Source organism: Podarcis vaucheri, assembly GCF_965113315.1.
Source record: "Podarcis vaucheri genome assembly, chromosome: 2".
Classification (NCBI taxonomy): domain Eukaryota; kingdom Metazoa; phylum Chordata; class Lepidosauria; order Squamata; family Lacertidae; genus Podarcis; species Podarcis vaucheri.
The window spans coordinates 108,280,930-108,300,983 of NC_138760.1; the positions used below are offsets into that span (position 1 = coordinate 108,280,930).

Genomic DNA, 20,054 nt, shown 5'->3' on the forward strand with positions numbered 1-20,054 from the left:
CTACGTGGGGACGTGGGGCGGGCAGGGACTGAATCAGTTGCAGACCTATAGAAACACCCTTGAGACGAAGGTAGAGTTGTGCCGGATTATTAATCATATTAAATTGCCTTTGTACTTTCAAGTATTTTGTTCCTGAAATCAAAAGATGAAGGCTTCTTAATTGAAGACCACACTCCTCAACATACCTGCAGACATGCCGCCCCCTTCACAGTTAAACCAAAGAACAACAATATATTCGATTTCACAATCTACTTTTTGCCTCAGAGAGGCCTCTTTCTTCTAAAGAAAGAAAAACAGCTAGAACCTTGCTTTCCACTGGGTAAAATAGACATCCTTTCAAAAAAACCGCTACTAAAAGGGAGGGGGAACCCCTAACACAAAGCCCAGCTGTATAAACAACTGTCAACAAGGAAAACATGAGGTGTCAGACAGACACAGTATGCTACCACATCAGAGGCAACCTTTCAAATTGACAAGCAGCCACCCAAAATGCGGGATATGTGTGGCACTACGCAGAGCAAAAAGACCCAGAGGGGCTGCACACAAACACACAACGACAACCCGCGGTTTAGTGTTATGAGGGTTTGTTGCAGTGAGCCTCAGGCTTACATACAACTTACTCTTCTGCTGCCCACAACCATTAGGAGACTTCAGAACAGCAGACTGAGGGTGCTCCGAGCTGTCACTGTTTCACAGGAAGGATTCAAGCAGCACACACCAGAATATAAAGTTTGCATGATTTAAGTGGGTTAAGGCAAAATTCTGGGCAGCGGATCCATTTGGGGTTTGAGGTTTCGGAAGTAATGGTGAAAGGTCCTGGAAATTGTGGGGAACCCGTGAAACAAGTAACAGGAAAGCCCTGCAATTCTCATCGTAATATAACAACCCTGTAAATTAATCAGTGCAGATTCTCAATAAAGGCCAGGCATAGTTTAACCAGTGTATAAGCTTTGCGCAAGCAAATCAAGATTGGTGCTGAATAAATATGTCATCTGGAGAAGCTGTAGCTGTAGCTTGTTGTGACATCCAGGCAAATTATGGTTGGTATTAACTATGCTGAATGGAAACAAGCAAACTTGAAACTACAGGTTATGATGCTGGTTTGTTTTCACTAACCGTACTTAAGATTAAGTCACAATGTAGAGTTTGGGCAACACACTAAACTGCTGCTATTTTAAAACAGAAGCAAAAGCTTCTGACTGCCCTCGCAACTCCAGAAGAAGTGGGAGCCTGAGAGCCCAAAGCTTATTGCAGCTCATTGCTGTAACACTGAAGCATGGTTAAGCATTGTGCTTGCTGCTGAGTCTGTATTGCTATTAGCCTGGGAAAAGTTATCTTCCTTGCTTAAAAGTAAGAGCCGCTGCTATCATTGTGTTTTGGGATGGGATCACAGCAGTGCAACATCTTTCAGCATGTGTGGGAATCATATGAAACCCTCCCCTCCTTCACGTAACTACAGTGGTACCTCGGGATGCGAATGGGATCTGTTCCGGAGCCCCATTCTCATCCTGAATGGAACGTAAGACGTGACAGTGCGTCTGCGCGTGCACGTTGCCGCTTCCGCGCATGCGTGTGATGTCATTTTGAGCATCTGCACATGCATGAGCGGCGAAACCCAGAAGTAATGCACTCCGTTACTTGCGGGTTGCCGCGGAGCACAACCCGAAAGCGCTCAACCTGAAGCACATTCAAACCGAGGTATTACTGTATGTGGAATTGTAGGCAATGATATGGGGCTTTACTTTCTGTGAGGTTTTTTTGCATTTCGTAGGATGAATAGTAAGAATGGGTGGTTGCCAACTGCAAATAAAATTAAGACAGGCTTCATTGTTTTCTGCTTTTGTTTACTAAATACAAGTAAAGTAAACCTGCTCAATTAAATCACTTGCTGCCTAGTGCACCAGGAAATTTCCTGATGCAAACTACTCTATGCAAATTTTCCCAAAAATTATCCAGAAAAACCCACATCGCTGTTTGTAGAGGCCAGGTGCTTTTGTCAATACTATCTTGGATTTCTGTTTCCAACGAATCCAACCTGCGGTGCAATCCTGTGCAAATAAGCTTCACTGAGAAAAATAGGGCTTTACTCCCAGGTAAGTGTGCATAGGATCATGTTATTAAATAGAGAACATGTCAAAGGCAAAGCTATGAAAATTCACTTCTGTAAGGATGGCAGACTTATTTGGGGCTTCTAAAATTTAAAATTTAAAAGGCTCAAAATACTTAGTCATTTTTAACACGTGGAAAGTTATGGATTTTTTTTGGTCCTGCATTTCAACACAAAACAATTTCCCCCCAACCACATGCCCCAGATGACAAAAGCACCAAAGAACAAACAGGATTACACATCTTGCAACCAGGTTTTCACAAAGGTAACAGCGCATTTATTCACAGTAAACAAAAGAGGAACACTTCTTCCCTGCATAAACAATGTAGTAAGAAACAATTCCAAGACAAATCACAGTTTCTGAAAGCGCTGTCACTGAGCTCGCGCACTTAACACTTAGTTAAATAGTTAAAGAATCACAAAAGGTGTTGCAGTGGAATACAAACAGACATACATAACCCATATAATCTGATGTAAGACCCTTGGGCACTGAAGAAAAATAAACAACTAATTTTAGAATCCCAAGGACTCCATAGAATATGATGCAATGCCTATCAACAGGTATGTTCAGGTTATAGTTTCAAAAGCTGCAGTTGGAATTTTTAAGAACCAAGCTAGGGGCTCTTTCTATCATTTTCATTTTTAATCGAGAACACACAGAATATGCCCTTTCACCATACGAACAGAGGCAGTCTTCAGGAGTTTGTGAATCTTCACAAGACTCCCGCTACAGGTCTTGTTTGCTTTGCTTTGCTCTGCAAACTTTCAGAGGATCTGAAAAAGTACAGCTTGATAGCCCCATTGTAGATGTTAACAAATAGTATTTCTATCCCAACTTTCGGGGCTGCACTGCATCCAATATCAGTCACACGTAGACTACTGAAATTAACAGGCATGACTAACTTAGGTCCATTCATTTCAGCTAGTGTTGGACACAACCCTCAGTCTTTAAGAGGAACAGTGAGGAGACCTATCTGAGAAGTCTCCTCACATAACAAAGAAGATCAGGGTTCTGCGCTGTGTATAGGGTTGACAGACCTCCAGGTACAACTTGCAGTCTCTGGGTTTACCTGGCTCCTTCCAGGTGGCATGTAGAGGGCTTGAAAAACCTCTTTCCCCCCCCTCCCAATTAACCTCAGAATCCAGGAACTGCCCCAGGGTCACCCATGGTTCTCAGGTTTGGGCCCTGAAATCTCAGGGTTTGGGATGCTACCAACCTGGCAACTCTAACTGTGTAAGGACTCCAGTGTAACAGACTCCCTACTGTAAATCTTCATCTTCCAACAAAGTGAGGAGGGCTGCAAATATAGGGATATGTGAGAAGGGGAGGGCCAACAGGTATAGGAACATATGTGCCTGGGTATAGGAACAAGTTAATTTGGGCTAGTGTGGCAGTCACTATGCTGTAGCTTCTCCCCACATGGAAATGTTAACATCTGGAACCAGATGTGGGGTCCATCGCACTGCAACTGCCCATCCAAGCACTGACTCGTCAAGAGGAAGGAGGCCAATCAGACAGACAGGCCCATCCCACCGGCCCTGTCTACGCTGCTCTAGGCTTCCACAACATTGTCCTGACAGCATGGGAAGAAGCCATGTTGAAGCACTGCCTGTGGGATTACAATAATGTGCCACTTCGGAGGGTCTCCTAAACCTAAGAAATGGGTTTTTCAGCGGTACAAGGAGCTATAGGCAGTGGGGGTTAGGCAAACAGATCTTTGGAGGCAAGACAGAATGCTTTGCTCAAACTCTTTCCAAACCATCCACGCCCCAAACAAAATTTTCTCAAAAATCCATGTTGCTTAAGGAGGTTAAGCTTCCTCATCAGATAAAGCCAGTCCTTTTCCTGTAAGATTAGGACTTCAGAGCAGCCAAGAACCCAACAGTTAATATTTATGTTGATGAATTCCCTGGGAAGAGGGAATGATTGTTAAATCACTCTGGCAACTGTAAGGGGAGGCGCTAGGGGTCTCTTAGCAACTCTTAGCACCTTTAACAAACCACACTTCCCCTAATTCTTTGGGGGAAGCCATGATGGTTTAAAGTGGTATCACAGTGCTTTAAATGTGTGGTGCAGATGTGGCCGAAGTGCGATCAGGTGCGGCCACACGATGGACTCCCGATCAGAGGTGAAAGGCATTGTATCAGCATCTCTTCCTTCCCAAAAGCATGTGCAGAGGGGAGAGGGAGGGTTTGTACAAATGTCTCATTTTGCCTGCAAGAACAAGATGAGATAGCCAGTTGATTCTGGTTTCCAAGAGGAAAGCTGTCAGAAGACGGGCTTTGAAAAGCATTATATCAAGAAGACAGGCATGCTCTTCATGAGAAAGGCGGAAACAAAAAAGGCCTAAAAACACACATACACACAGCTACCACATGACTACATAATGCGCAGCATTTTGCTGTTAAATACTAGTGTAGATCATCTTGGCTTGTGCTCTCTTTCATTTAGTATCTGCAAGCACAGAGAATGATTTTTTTAAAATAAAAAAGGTAGGTTAAACACAAAAGCCTCTGAACATTGTGCAGTTCCTTTGTACAAGTTCCCTACACTACGGATGAAAAGCAACCTTAATTTCAGAAGCAATTTGCAGATTGTATACAAACACACACACACACTGCTACCTCTTCATCATTTACTGCCACACGCATGCAAAAAAGGACAATGTGCCACAACTGAGACGTCACGGTTGACGGCAGGTGCAGCCAACTTCCTAATTCTATCAAATGGCCCATCATTCCAATTACGTGATGCTCAAGAACTCAGACAATCCGGTTGCTAAGTGCGCCAAGCGGTTATGTATTCTCCGGTTGCGGGCAACGCATGCAAAACATCATACAATATTCCAGGTTTTGCCTGGAGACTACTGCTTTATTGGAAAGCCAGCTAACTTACATAGCTGCAAGGCTATTCCATTCAATACAAGCAGAGAATTATTCTATGGGTTTTACAGTTACTTGGGTGCCAACCAACCATTTGTCTCTTTCCCCTCATTTGTTCTTCTATATCTTAGGCTCCTTTCCACCTTTAAGCAGAAATATTACATCTCTCTGTGGCACATCATTTTATAAAGTGGTAAGCCCATCAGAGAAAGGACAGATCAGTCCTCCAGGGTTTATACAAAACACTACACACAGAGGTTGGCTCAGATCTATCGGATTTGATATCCTCAGCTCCACGATCCCAGAAGCATACAGAGAAATGGAACTGAATGTCTGCCATTTTATCATTGAGCCACCTTGGTTTTAAGAGGATCAGCAACTGGGTTAAATAAATTGTATGAGCTTTCTTTAAATTTGCATACAAGTGAAACAACAGTTCTGACTAAGGGGAAAACACACACATAACACAGACCTTGTTTTTAGATGTATGCATTTGCTGAAGCAGGCACCATCTTAAGAGAGACATTCCATCTTCTGTGTGCATGCTAATGTTTCTCAAGATGATTACCACCTGCTGTTTCTGTAATTACTTGAATTAAAAATAGCTTTTAAAAAAACCATGATGTCCAATTACTTGGGAGCACCTTCCTGAAAATCAAAGGTGGTTTTTCCCTCCCTACACAAATCAATTTATCTTCTAAGCTGACAACTGGATCAGGGGTAGGTAACCTAAGGCCCGGGGGCTGGATGCGGCCCAATCGCCTTCTCAATCCGGCTCACAGACGGTCCAGGAATCAGCGTGTTTTTACACGAGTAGAATGTGTCCTTTTCTTTAAAATGCATCTCGGGGTTATTTGTGGGGCCTGCCTGGTGTTTTTACACGAGTAGAATGTGTGCTTTTATTTAAAATGCATCTCTGGGTGATTTGTGGGGCATAGGAATTCGTTCTTTTTTTCCAAAATATAGTCCAACCTACCACATGGTCTGAGGGGCGGTGGACCGGCCCACGGCTGAAAAAGGTTGCTGACCCCTGAACTAGATTATAACTAAGTTGACTCCTTAGTGGTGGTTCATGCTTTTCTGTACATGTTGTTTTGCCCCACACCAATATTCTATGAGTCCTCAGTATATACTTCCGTCATCAAAAATAACCAGCCAGCTAAATGCTACAATCAATAACAAGTAACCTGCATTAGAAAGATGTCAGAAAGGGACAGGAAAGCAACAAGAAAAACAAAATCCCAGCAGGTTACTTTCAGCTTTGGAATTAATACAAGCCAAAACAGCACAATCGACACAAAAAATGGTACGTTATCAGTAGGCTTGAGGGGAAACCGAAGATTTACAGAAGTACCAAAAAAAAAAAAGTAGGGAAAAACTCAAGTGATGACTGAGCATGCTCAGTGGTCAGAATGATGGTCAGCTGAGTGTCGGTTGAAGGAACAGGAATGAAAAACCAGGGATGGAGAATGGGCCTTTTCTGCAGTGGGTCCCCATTTGTGGAATGCTCTCCCCAGAGACGTCTGCCTAGCGCCTTCATTACATATCTTTAGTTGCCAGGTGAAAACCTTCATCTTCAACTAGGCCTTTGGCTGATTAACATTCTACAGCCTTTTAAATATGCTTGTAGGAGGGGGGGTTATTGCTTTGTTTTTTGTTTTTATTATGTATCTTATGCTCTCATTTTGTATTTTTAACGTTGCTTTTATTTTTATTATGTATTTTTTATATATATTTTGATTTTATGTTGTGAACCAACCCTGAGATCAACGGGTATGCAAATTTAATAAATAATAACAACTAACAAAAAACTCAGTTTATAGCGGAATAGTGCCGAAAAGTCAGAGCTGGTATCAGCCGAACTAGATTTTACAGCACTGATTTATGTGAGGATGGAGAAGCTAAACCCTGGTCTGCCTTTTCAAAATGAGTGCCCTATATTCATGAGCTATCAGAAGGCAAGATTTCATCAAGATAACATCTGAGAGCACAATGTTTTGAGAAATGTGTGTTATTGGTATCTTGCATATTCCTGCTGCTTAGAAAAGCTTTGAAGTGAAAACATAAGAGATGCAAAGCTTTTTATTATATACCGTGTTGTATGTTGTATTATTCTGAGATTTATAACAGCGGCGGCAAGTTTTTTTAAAAAAAAAAATCATGGCTTGCAGTTTAAAAGCTCTATATAATTAAGTCTTGGAAAAAAGAAAAGAAAAAAAAACCCAACCATGCACACAAAAAGCTTGCAAGCAGAAATACATAATCATAAAAGAATCACAGCTTGGTGTGAACATAGCAGCAATTAATAATATATTTCTCAGTAATAAAGTGAAAACTGTAGTAACTTAAAAGCAAACAGAAATTAGACTCCCTCGTAATTCCGCCCATTATAGGCTTCAGCATATTAGAGACAAGTCTTTATTACTTACACCCCAGGCTCAGAAGTCTGCACAGCCAAACAACAACAACTGCATGCCAGATCTCAGGATGTGTGCATCTAAGACGGAATCCAAAATCTGGATCATAATCCTGACCAACTCAAGCAGATTGTGGCTTTGCACTTATTAAGAAAACATACACCCAAAAGGCCACCTTTGTATGCAACAATAAATGATGGTTAACAGATTAGTACTGGGATTGACGCGGGTGGCACTGTGGGTAAAACCTCAGCACCTAGGACTTGCCGATCGCATGGTCGGCGGTTCGAATCCCCGCGGCGGGGTGCGCTCCCGTTGCTGGGTCCCAGCGCCTGCCAACCTAGCAGTCCGAAAGCACCCCCAGGTGCAAGTGGATAAATAGGGACCGCTTACTAGCAGGAAGGTAAACGGCGTCTCCGTGTGCAGCTCTGGCTTGCCAGAGTAGCTTCGTCACGCTGGCCACCTGACCCGGCAGTGTCTGCAGACAGCGCTGGCTCCCGGCCTATAGAGTGAGATGAGCGCACAACCCTAGAGTCTGGCAAGACGGGCAGGGGTACCTTTACATTTACATTTTACTGGGATTGAGCAGAGCACCAGCATGCACTGCTCCAGTACTCCCACTTTGCTCTTGCCCTCGAGCAAAGGGAACAATACGCCATGAACCCAAGATCGTGGTTTGCTTCTCCTGTTAAACCATGGTTTGTTCGTGGTTTATTCTAAACAGATGTGCACAGTCCAGTGGAGGAAATAAGGGCCATTTTACACATTACTCAGAGGTGATCCTAGGCTGATCCTTGCAACTGAGTATACACAACCAACAGGTCGTTACAGTCAATCGTGACACCCCTGGCATGCCTATGTCTGTACAATACATATATTCGCATACACCTGTTTGTCAAATTCACACACACGGGCTGTACATGCACACACCTATAGGGAAAAGGAATCTTGTGAAGTAGCTCTAAGACAGAGAACCTGCATATCTCTCTCTCCCTCTCTCTCTCTCTCTCTCTCTCTCTCACACACACACACACACACACACACGAGTAGTTCTTTCTCCAATTTGTCCAAATTACATTTTCAGCTCATTGGTGCCTTACAGGATTGGGAATGTCACGGTGGGGCGCATCCAATTAATAAGCGAAAGCATCTACAAAGCATATTTCTATCTCTCTTCTTAAAGGCTTAAAAGGTAAAGGTACCCCTGACTGTTAGGTCCAGTTGCGGACAACTCTGGGGTTGCGGCACTCATCTCACTCCATAGGCCGAGGGAGCCGGCGTTTGTCTGCAGACAGCTTCCGGGTCATGGGCCAGCATAACTAAACTGCTTCTGGTGAACCAGAGCAGCGCATGGAAACGCTGTTTACCTTCCCGCCAGAGCAGTACCTATTTAACTACTTGCACTTTGATGTGCTTTCGAACTGCTAGGTGGGCAGGAGCTGGGACCGAGTAACCGGAGCTCACCCCTTCACGGGGATTCAAACCACCAACCTTCTGATCGGCAAGCCCTAGGCTCTGTGGTTTAGACCACAGCGCCACCCGCGTCCCTTTCTTAAAGGCTTACTGCTTCCCATATATGCCAAGTCCCAGCTACAAAACTAAAATTAAGGGGGAGGACACACCAAGCTATATAGCAAAGACATTTAACACATCTATACTGATCTTCTTGACTCGCATGGTTAATTTTAATTGCAGAATTCCATATCCGAGTGCAGAACTCAAGAAATCTACCCTCAGGGAGCTTGTGTGCCATAGTGACTAAGAGACTGAGCTTCCAATTGGGAAGATGAAAATCTCACCTTCTTTGTTTATTGCGATTATATAGCTGGCTATCAGTAGGTATCCATTGGTAACTTACAAATAAAACAAACTTTTAAAAATGCAATATTTAATAATCGAGCCATTCTGTCTTAGTCCAGAGGTCTGCAATATGTGGGATAATAAATCAGAATTACCGGTACTTCCCAGGACTGTTGTAAGATTACACTGAGAAAATGCATGTGAATCGTTTGAAAGAGCTATATAAATGTTGAATATTGATATTAAAGCTTAACACAACAACATAAGCTGAGCCCTGCTGGGTCAGGAAAATGGCTGGTGTGTTCCAACATCTTGTTATCACAATGGACAACCAGAAGCCTATGGGAACTCCAAAAGCAGGTGGTTCTGGCGATTTCATAGCTTGTGCTTTTGGAGCTGCTACAAAGCAACACACCCCAATAATAGCATGAATGCCAGAATACCAGGCATTAGTTAGTTTAGTTTATCTCGTTTACAGAATTAATACAATCCAACCCAAAAATACAATCCAACCCATGAAAAATCCTCAAGCTCTTATTATTTAGTTTACCTCAAGCAAAGCTACAAGTTTCAAGAACCAAAGAAAGAAGGTAAGTAGCACATTTGTTTCAATTAAGTCACCAATTTAATTCTTCTAAGTTAGGCGCAAACCCCAGAAAGGAGGAGCAATAAGACCTTCCATAGCCCTTTCGCGAAAAGCTCTGGCAAGCTGGTGCTAAAGGCCCAATCTAGTCTCCCACTAGAAGCCTTTCTCAACCTTGGGTCCCCAGATGTTGTTGAACTACAACTCCCATCATCCCTAGCTAGCAAGGCCAGAGCTCAGGGATGATGGGAGTTGTAGTCCAACAACATCTGGGGAACCCAAGGTTGAGAGGCTGATTTAGCCAACTGAACTCAGTCCGCAAAATTCACATGGCCATTGATATGGGCATATGGGTAGCCAGATGTTTTGAAATATGTGTGTATATGTGTGTCTCTGAACAAAATGCTTCCGAATAGCCATTTGCAACCCTTTTCAATGTAGCAGGCCACTTAAAATCAAAACTGAACAGTTTCCAAACTGCCATCTAATCACAATGTGCGGAGCCTTAAAATTCTTTTTCATAATTGAAGGCAAAGTCCAAGACTAGAAGTTGTGCAAGTTACAAAGAAAAGCCAAAAGCTCTGATTAAAAACGTACAAGGAAATATTTTTTTAAAAAATAAAATCCTGGCAATAGAACTTGGGCACTCCAAACATCTAAGGACTTGTAAGCATTTCTGAAGTTGACAATGCCACAACAAGCTCCCTGATGCTAATGTCTTCCTTTCTGAGGAGCTTCACAGCTTCCTCGGTATTTCATCTGCGCCAGTCAAAACATCACATCAGGAGTCAAAGGAGAATGGTCATTCGACATAAAGACTTTATGCAAGATTACTTAATGTACACATGTCACATTTAAAGCGCTCGTGTACCCCAATCTGCAGCAGAAAGCGATTTAGCCCACCTCACTGCAGTAAAACAAACTACCAAAAACACAGAAGGAAAACCACTTAACCAAAACATCCCCAAAGAACTGATTCTGCTAATACTCTCATCCTATATCAGCCCAGCTGATTTACATTTTATTATTATTTCCACATGCGGGGTCCCTACATTTAAGGGTTGCATTTGATAGTGTTGCTCAGCTGAAAGCAATGCTTTTTTAAAAAATCAGAATCACAGGAAGGAAGCAGCTTTTGGCTACCCTCTCCCCAGCAGCCCCCTCCCTACACACACCTCTCTCAATCTGCTCTGCAGGGTTTAGGGACACTCCAGAACAGACTGGGGAGCATGGAGGGCTGCAAAGGGGAGGTGGAACAGCTGGAAACTGCTTCCCTCCCTGTTGCTCCATCTGCTGAGCATCACTGCTGGATGCAACCTCTGTTTCTAGAGGACCAGCTGTAATCAATTGGTTGCACAGCAAAAACACCTAAGAGGCAAGCTGAAGACTTAAGTTATTGAGGTGTAAGATTTTGTGGGCCAGAGTCCACTTCAGCCGTATACATACATGCAAACGTAACTTTTGTTCCACACATTAATTGGCCCAATAAATGTGCACAAAACGTGGACATGTAAATGAAAGCCCTGACACTGGTATTCAGTTACACATCTTATGCTCCATTTCCCCCAGAAACTGACAGCGTACTATTTCCATTCCACCACTGGATGTGCCGAATTTCTATTTTCCCCTCCCTCCAAACCCCCTCGCTGCATTTCCTAAGGGTGCACAGTTTCCAAGACTGCTTGAAGGTTTCAAAAGCTACACCCTGGCATCATTAACTGAAAAACCAGCTTCTGTAAGCCTGCTGGTGGATATCAAACTCTCCTCTCAGCTTTTCCTCTGAAGCCTGCTAGCCAGCTCATCTGCCACTGCCTGGGAAAAAGAAGAGAGACATTTGACATTCTTAATCTGCAAGGACTTCATTAGGCACTACCGGAAATATAAAGTATGACGAGGAGCCAGGGGTGCGGGGGAGACAATCGAAAGGAAAGCCACCATTAAAATGTAAGATGTTTCATCTCCATAAGGCGATAGGAGTTAACACAAGTCTTGGAGGGCCCTCTCCTGTACATTCCATACTTTCTAAGACAACACACACACACACTTGCTGTAGACAAACGCAAATAAGCCCAGTTTTCCAAACATATTTACAGAGAGACACTTCTATGGCTCCAAATAATACTCAGCAGGAGAATATAAAACTCAAAATAAGTTTTCATTCAGAAACATGAAAACCAAGATATAAAATCATGCCTTTCAAAAGCTTACGGATACAGTGAGGACATGAAAACCATACAATGTCCCGACCAAGCAGGATTTATCAAATGATTATAAATCTGCTCCGCAAAGTATATTTTGTGTGCACCCAAATCAGAAAGCCCAGGGCAGAAAAACAACAACTATGATAAGTGGTTTGCTTGTCACACACATGCCAATCAATATTATTTTACAAATGCACACACAGGCTATAATCTATCACAATCTTAGGAGCCCTTAAGCCTATTGATTTCAATGGGATTATGACAGTGGATTATGGAATATACAACATTGTCAGACGGCTACAGAATGCCTGCTGAAAAAACAGGTCCTTTCTTCATATACAAGGTTGAGGTCCAAATCAGGCATCTTTTTAAAAATTCTTAACTCTTAGCATATGCCATTCTCTTCGGGACACTACATATGTTCCACCAATGCCAGGAGAATTTAGTCATTCTCCACCATGCACTGTACGATGCTAGTTATTTTTTGCAGGTATTCGTGTACCTACTACAAAGTGCCCTATATAAAGAATGCAATGTGGGAGAGGGAAAATGAACTTCCAACAGTGTTTGCCTCTTGCTAGTAAACACTATTGCTCCAAGTAGCTTCTTTCTGGGAGAGAAAAGGAACGCCACTGACTGACACATTTGATCCATGATAGACAACACTTGTGCTTCAGCCCAACACGAAGTTAGGCTTACTTCTGTGCAAGCATGCATAGGGGTCTGCTGAAATGCACATCATCAAGGCGTCACCGGCTTTCATTAAATATGGCTTCTTCTTCTTCTTTTTTAAACTAGCGGGGGGGGGGTGTATGTGTCTAATTTCAAAAGCAAAATTATTTGCAAAACAGCCTAAAATGCCTAACTATTATTCATAGTTTAGGTAGGAATATACTTCCAGGATGTTATGCGTGCCAGAACAAATAGCCTGTCAGTATTTGCGTTTGTTTATTTATTTGTTCAACTTCTAAACAACAGATTTACGGCACAGTCCTAAACAATAAATCCTCAGAAACAAGGCCCCCACCCCGTTCCAAGTTCAACTAGACTTAAGCCCTGGTAGGTGTGTGCTGAACTGAAGCCTTGAATGTAGAAATGGTGACAAGTCTTTTGCCATGATGCAGCCTTGCAAATAAGTTACCAGCCTACTAATAAAACAAAATAAAATAAAACAACCTACAGGCTCATGTATGCCCCCTTTAGCTTTTAGGCTAAGGGACATAGGGGGAGGGATGTTTTGAACATTGTTTCCCTATGCGATCATCGGATACAGTTCATACTCATCACAAGCAACCAAGCTATTGCTTATTTACAGGCTTGCCCTATTTCCTGCCCTATAAATACTTCTGGGATCTCCCACCAGTGTGTGTGTGTCTCTACATTGCATTGCCTTTCCTGCCCCGTACCTTACCATGCACTTGTAAAACCTGCCAATTCCTGCGGTACATTAGCACATTTCACCAGGTGAGCCAATGCAAATGTTTTGCAGGCGATGTACAGCATCCATCAGGTAAAGTGAGCACGTAGTTCCCTTCCTCCCAGTAACCAAAGCTGTGCTCATTTCAGGACAAGGCATTGTTATGCTATTTTAGATCTCGCAAGAACTTGGCTAAGAGGAGAAACAATCACCCCTTCTCTCTGTAATTTGGGCTGCTAAGCACATTATAACATACCTGCTTTTGTGATATGCTGACACTGAAAGAGACTTGAAGGGCTATGTGTTGGCCAGAGATTCCCTACTAATAGCTACTTCAAAGCCTGACATCAGCCCTCCTCTGGTGTTCAGCCCAAACACACCAATGGCTAAAACTAGGGAGGGGCTCATCTCTTTTTTAAAAATTTTTTTTTTCATTAATTTACAACAAAAACATGCAAAAATTCCACATCCAACTTTTCACAAATTGTCTCTTTTCTGGACTTCCTTCAGCTTCTCCGTAAATCATCCATAGTCAATTTTAAATTACGCATTCCTTAAGTTTGTATTGTCATTAATTAAACCTTTCCCCTAGGGAGGGGCTCATCTCAGTCCAACCTCAACCTTCCTGCATTGAAAGGGAAGAGCTTCTAAGCACATTAAGCCAGCACGCTTAGACCTTCAGATCTTCCCATTCAATGAAGGTACGTGTTTGGTGGACTTGGTAATGAAGCATGTAGGTACCTTGGAGTGATGCTTGCAAATGCACCCCTCAACTTCCTCTCTCTTTGCATGTTAAGGCTGAGGGCTGTCAGCAGCATCCATTCTCCTACATCTTGATTCCACAGGTGCTACCGCCTCTAGCAACCCTCTTGCACCACATCTCAACAAAGGTGGCATCCAGAATCCAGAGTTTTTGGCTGGTCTTGGTAACCCACCCAAATGTGTAGCTCTCATGACACTGTTGTTCCACCAATGTGGAGAAGTCTCTTCCTCAACACCACATTGAACTTCCAGTACTTCCAAAGCGTAACGTGGCCACAGAGAGCTCCGGAGAAGGACCTGCCAGGAGGCTGGAAGGACATTCACCATGGCAAGTGTGGCAAGTAAATCTGTAAGCCCCTGGTATGCAGAAAACTGTCCTACCATTCTAACACACCTGACCCGCCGTGTGTGACAACTGTATTTGAAGAAATAGCAAAACACTAACTTTCATGGCAGCCTGCACATCACGTTAAACCACTCTGGTTGTTTAAGTACGATTTAATGCAAACAAGTTGCCTGTTGGTGGTGCAAGCTGCTCAAATGTTCCTGTTCTGATCCTCCAGGCGCAACAAACCTTGGTTTGTTGTGCTGTCAGAACCTGCAGTCGTGGTTTGTTTCCTCTACATGCCGAGGTTCAAATGGCATGACAAGCCAGGGCTGCTACTCCCAGCACAGCTAGGAACAGGGGAGCAGCGAAGCAGGTGACTTTTGAGCAGTGTGCACCAGCAAACTCTTCATTCACATTAAACCGTAGTTAAACATTAACTATGGTTTGATGAGATATGAGGACCAGGCCTATTAAATTGATTCACACAAGGAATCAGGCCAACAGTCCTATCTAAGCTAGTGCTGTATACCTGTTCTGGAGACAATTCTCCAGGACAAGGTCTCAAGCAAATATCTTTCTCAGACCTGCACGTGGAAGTCCTCTTAACTGGAGAAACCAAGGATCAAATCTGTGTGCTAAACATGTGCAATAACCTCTCTAATTCATAACCACAAGCATTCTTCGTAAGATACAGCTTGCCTTTGAACAAAGATTCCTCAAACCTAAAACTGAACCTTCTTTTATCCATTAATGTTGTTAATATGCCGTACATCTCAGAAGCCACATCTCCCACACACGAGTGCAAGCAGAACAGATCTGCATGAGTCTGCGATGAAAGAAGTGTCACATAGTCCGAATTCCATTTATAATTCTGCAGCCCTTACAACGGTGTTGTATGAAACTTACATCAATGTGTGTTTTCTTAAAGCAATCCCGTAAGCCTGCCTTCCAGATGTAATTACTGCACAATATATATCAGAATCAGAAAGAAAGGCTTCACTTGTACAGGCGAGATTGAGAAGAAATCAATATAAAGAAGATAAATGCTTCTTCTCGGGAGCTGCAGAATTTCAAACAGTGAGAAGTTTTAAGCCCCCTTTCTCTACTTTCTACAACCTTTTTCGAATCAAATTGAAGGAGCTACTATAACAGGATGAGGAACCTGTAGCCCAACAAGATCTGAATGGCCATGCATGACGCCCTTCATCCATGACCAGCTCTCCACGCTTGCCAAGGCTGATTAAGAGTCCCCACTCCCACTTCAAGAGATAATTTCAGATGCAGTTGAACTATTTCTATAGATGTCCGGTTTTAGTCATTTACAGCACAATCCTACGCATGTTTACTTGAAGTTAACCACACTGTACTGAATAGCGATTACTCTCAGCTTGTGTGTGTGCATGCACGTGTATAAAATTGCAGTTTTTTTGAAACATCTTTCTTTTCCCCACCCCGTTACACTTTTATTTCAACCCATAAAATGATCCAAGATAAAAAGATGGCATCAAAAAGGTCAATGTCACAAAACTTTCTGCTTTTAATCTTAGCTATAAAGAGGTCTAATAAAAAAAAAGTATTAAAAGCCTAATAAAAAGAAGCCACAGCATAGTGGAAGTTGCTGTGGGAGAGGGGGTGTAGATGTGAATCACATCAAGTGACTGTAGGGTTTCCTAAAGTTAGGCTGCAATCCCATTCCATACCCACTTAAGAGTATGTCCCATTGTATTCAATGGGGTTTCAATTCCTAACAGAGATGCTTTTTTCACGCTTCACATGGTTCCCTTACTACCCAGTTTGAAGGTCCCCACCTACCTGAAGCATGTCTGCAAAGCAATCCTGCACATAAAGTAAGTGCAATGGAGTTCAATGGGGCTTTCTCCCACTTAAGCAGGTTTGCAGCCTGCTCCATTGATCTGAATTGGGTTTCTCTTGGACATGTATAGGATTGTTCTTTTAAGTGAACAAGTCAACCAGGTAACCTTTTAAGCATTGTATATATGCATTTGTGTGTGTGTGTGTGTGTGTGTGTGTGTGTGTGTGTGTATGGTGATGAGATGCCTTGTATAACAGGGGCATCATCCTTCAGGCAAATTTGCTAGCTACTCGCCCCTACCAGAAAGAAAAAAAAGAATGAATGAAAGAAGTTGATCATGGAAATGAATTCATTGGCAGTTGTTTTTTTTTACACTTTGTTAGTAATACATAGGCAGGTTTCAGGTATTCCTATTTCCAGCTGTGGCAATCAACACTGTGCTGAAATGAAATGCAGAAGGATATGGTGTGTGATAAAAAAAATCATACCTTTACAGCACTTGGAAGGGTTAATGCTAAATTTAAGAACAGCTCTTTCTCCGGAGATCTGTGTGCATATGTTGGGGGACTTTGGGGATATGTGTTGAACGAAATCCAAGAAAAGACTGAAGCTCCGCAGTGCCTCTATTGGTCCGTCTATGTTACTGTATATGGTGGGAAAGGGGAGGGGGCAGAGAACAACTCTCTCTCTCTCTCCTCCAAGCTTCCCTGACATTTTTAACTTTTCTCAGCTCCAGGCTCAAGCCTGCAAAAGGGAAAGGGGGAGCAAGTTTGCTGCGCTCTGCAACTGTTGGAGAATCTTGCCTTAAACCACTGTGCCTAAGAAGTGGGGGAAACAGCAAATGCAATCATCTTTTTTTCCCACCTCCACCCGCCCACATTTAACACAACACACCACGGAGGCAAAAGACTCAAGTAAACGCCCAGCAGCCTGGGAATGATTTTTGGCCATGCCCAGTTCTCCAGAAAGGAGGAAGGCTGGGGAGAGAGATTTCTAGGCCAGCCATCTCCTGTGCTTTTCAGAACCCCCAATTCTCCTGCACCTCCTTATCCAGGATCTGACCTTCCTCCAGTTCTAACTCATTAACACCGCCCTCCTCACTCACCCCCCATCAAGGTCAAATGATGTGACACCAGCCCAGCTTATCAGGCTGAAAGGTGTGCTGAACCGCTGCAGGTAAAGGTGGAAGAGGTCAGGAAAGTGGAAAGGAAAAGGGTTTATCATCAGGACCAGCATCGGTGGCAGAGGCTGACGCCCAGCTGTTATCTCTCCTCACCCAGGTGGCATGGCTGGAACCCACTGCCTGTGCACACACACAGCCTTTAGCACAGAGGAGGGAAAACGCACCCCCCAAAAAAAGACACACACACACACACACAGCTAGCATTCCTACCCTGCGATGCCTAGGGAAGCACTGCACCAAATCTGAGATCTCAGCAGGGCGAAGGAAAGACTACAAAAGGGGAAAGGTGTGTGTGTAAAAAGGAGGGGAGGGGATGTCCACTCTCTTAATCCCCCTCCCAAAAAAAAGATCACGATGGAGTTTAACGGGAGGGGGTGCAACCCCCGAATTTTGGGGTTTGGCTGCCTGCTCCTCCTGGAAATTCACCAAGCAGGAGTGGGTTTTTGTTTTTTCGGGTGGTGGGGTTGGAGAGATTCTATGTGGCTGCTAAAAGGGTAGAGATAAGGCGAGCGGATTGGCGGCAGTACTATTATAGTGGCAGTCCTATTAGACACACAAACACACACACACACCCGGTCGAGGAAGGGAGAACAGCGCTGGCGGGCACAATCACACACAGCCACTCATCACCGAGGCAAGGCTGGATGGGATCACACTACGCCGCTACACGCTGAGCACTGCGGGAGGAGCGCCGGGCTCGCTCGCTCGCTCTCTCCTTCATTGATTTGCCACAAGTATAGAGCGGGTGATGGGCTGGAGTAAGGAGGGAAGAAACCGGAGGTTGGTTGTTAGTTGGGGGAGGAAGAAGGGAGGAAGGAGAGAAAGAGAGAGAGAGGTGGTGGTGGCAGGAGAAGTTGCGAAGAGTGGTGCTAATGGGCTTGAGGTTTTGTCATCCATTGCCCAGAATCTCCCCATCCAAATAGGGGTACCCTATTGCTTCCCCAAGAAGCGAGATTCCTTTTCGTTCTCCTCGGATCCCGAGTTTCACACGCGCACACGTATTTTCCAACCAGCAGCAGCCAAACACGCCTTCCTAGGAGAAAGGAGGGGGGATCGGGTAGATCTATAGATGTACTGGGTCGGTTTGAGGGGGGGGGAAGCACGCCCTCCCCCCCCTTTTGGTCCATAGTGACAGCACACACACACCACAAATGGGGGCGACTGGAGGGGACGTGTAAGCGCAACGGAAAGACGAGACACACGGATCGTTAGGTAGAAAGAGAGAAAATATATTGCCCCCCCTCTCCCCCCCACAAAAAAAACCGCTTAAAAAAAAATCCATCCCATATTAAGATTTCCACTCACCGGGGAAACACACCACGTAATGGAGCACGGAGACGGTGATTTTCAAGAAAAAGATCCAGCAACACGGTTGCAGTAGCCTCCGCATCTCCAAAGCCGCACATCGAAACAAACAGAAGGGGGTTCTCTCTTTAAGTATATTTTTAAAAATTCAGAAGGATGAGGATTCCACATACACCAAAAAATAATAATAATGTGTGTGAGAGAGAGAGATAGAGAGAAGGTGCGGGGGTGGGAAACTTGTTGAAAATAGTATTTTTTGAAAAAGTTGCACACTTTCCTGCCCCGTCTCTGGAACAAAAAAAAGAGCGGGGGAGGGTGGGGGTTAACCCGAAAAAGAAAAAGAGCGAAGCCGGAGTGATGGACCAACCCCCCCGCCCCTCACTATTAAAAATAATAATAGCAAATTGGCGCGCGCGCGCAGCCTCTTCCTTTCCGTCTTCTCTGCCCTGAATTTGTGCCTCTGGATGTGTGCAAAGATAAAAGAGTCCCGGAGTTCAGCAGACCCGCCGCTCCAGGCCTCGGGAGCAAATGCTGGCAGCAGGGTGAGGAGGCGGAGGGACGGGACTCGGGAGCCGAGAGCTCACAACTTCCCTCCAGCCCGCAAAAACAGCAGCAGCAGCGCCGGCGCCGGGGATCGGTGGCTAGCGAGCGCCTCGGCTGGGCTCGGACTCTCTCCTCTCGCCTTCATGCGGGCAGCACCGTGCAAGGCCAAAGGGAAGGAGGCATTCTTGCAAACAGCAGTCGGAGCAGCGGCGGCGGCGATAGTAGCAAAATCCACTCCCCAGCCCCAGCGATCGAGGGCTTGCAGCAGCGGCGGCGGCGGCGAAGAGTCGGGCTGCCCGGAGCAGCTCTCAGTCCATCCCGCTGCTAGAAGTTGGGGCTCCGGAGCAAGCTGGCGAGGAACAGTCAGGCAGGAGCTGCTGGAAGCTTTCCATTCTTCCATACAGGAAGTAACATGTGAGCCTAGATCCTGGCTGAGACTTTAAAGCGGAGAGGGAGAGGGAGCGGAAGGGAGAGAGAGAGGAGAGGAGAGGCGGGGGCGCGCAGGGGAGGAGGGGGGAAAGGGGGGGTCTCGGCTTGGCGCGCACTCGAGGCTCTTAAAGCGGCAGCGCCCGCTCGCCTCGCTCTCGTCTCCAGTTCTGTCGGCGAGCCGGAGGAGGGAAACTAAAGGCAGAGCGCGCGCGTGTGTGAATGAACGGGTGCATTTTGGGGAGAGACCTTTATATGCTTGTATGGAGACCCGCCGTTTCCTTGC

The 20,054-nt window shown here is 44.6% G+C and overlaps 1 protein-coding gene across 3 annotated transcripts in view; it reads right to left on the bottom strand.

The window, feature by feature from the left end:
• Positions 1-19,839, bottom strand: part of PTPRG (protein tyrosine phosphatase receptor type G) — a 560,158-nt gene extending 540,319 nt beyond the window's left edge. For all 3 annotated transcript variants that reach the window (XM_082209226.1, XM_082209223.1, XM_082209222.1), the window contains exon 1: positions 18,800-19,839. In XM_082209226.1, the coding sequence (XP_082065352.1) occupies positions 18,800-18,884 (85 nt within the window). In that variant the 5' untranslated portion in view covers positions 18,885-19,839. The remainder of the gene's footprint in view (positions 1-18,799) is intronic.
• Between the last annotated feature and the right edge of the window lie 215 nt (positions 19,840-20,054).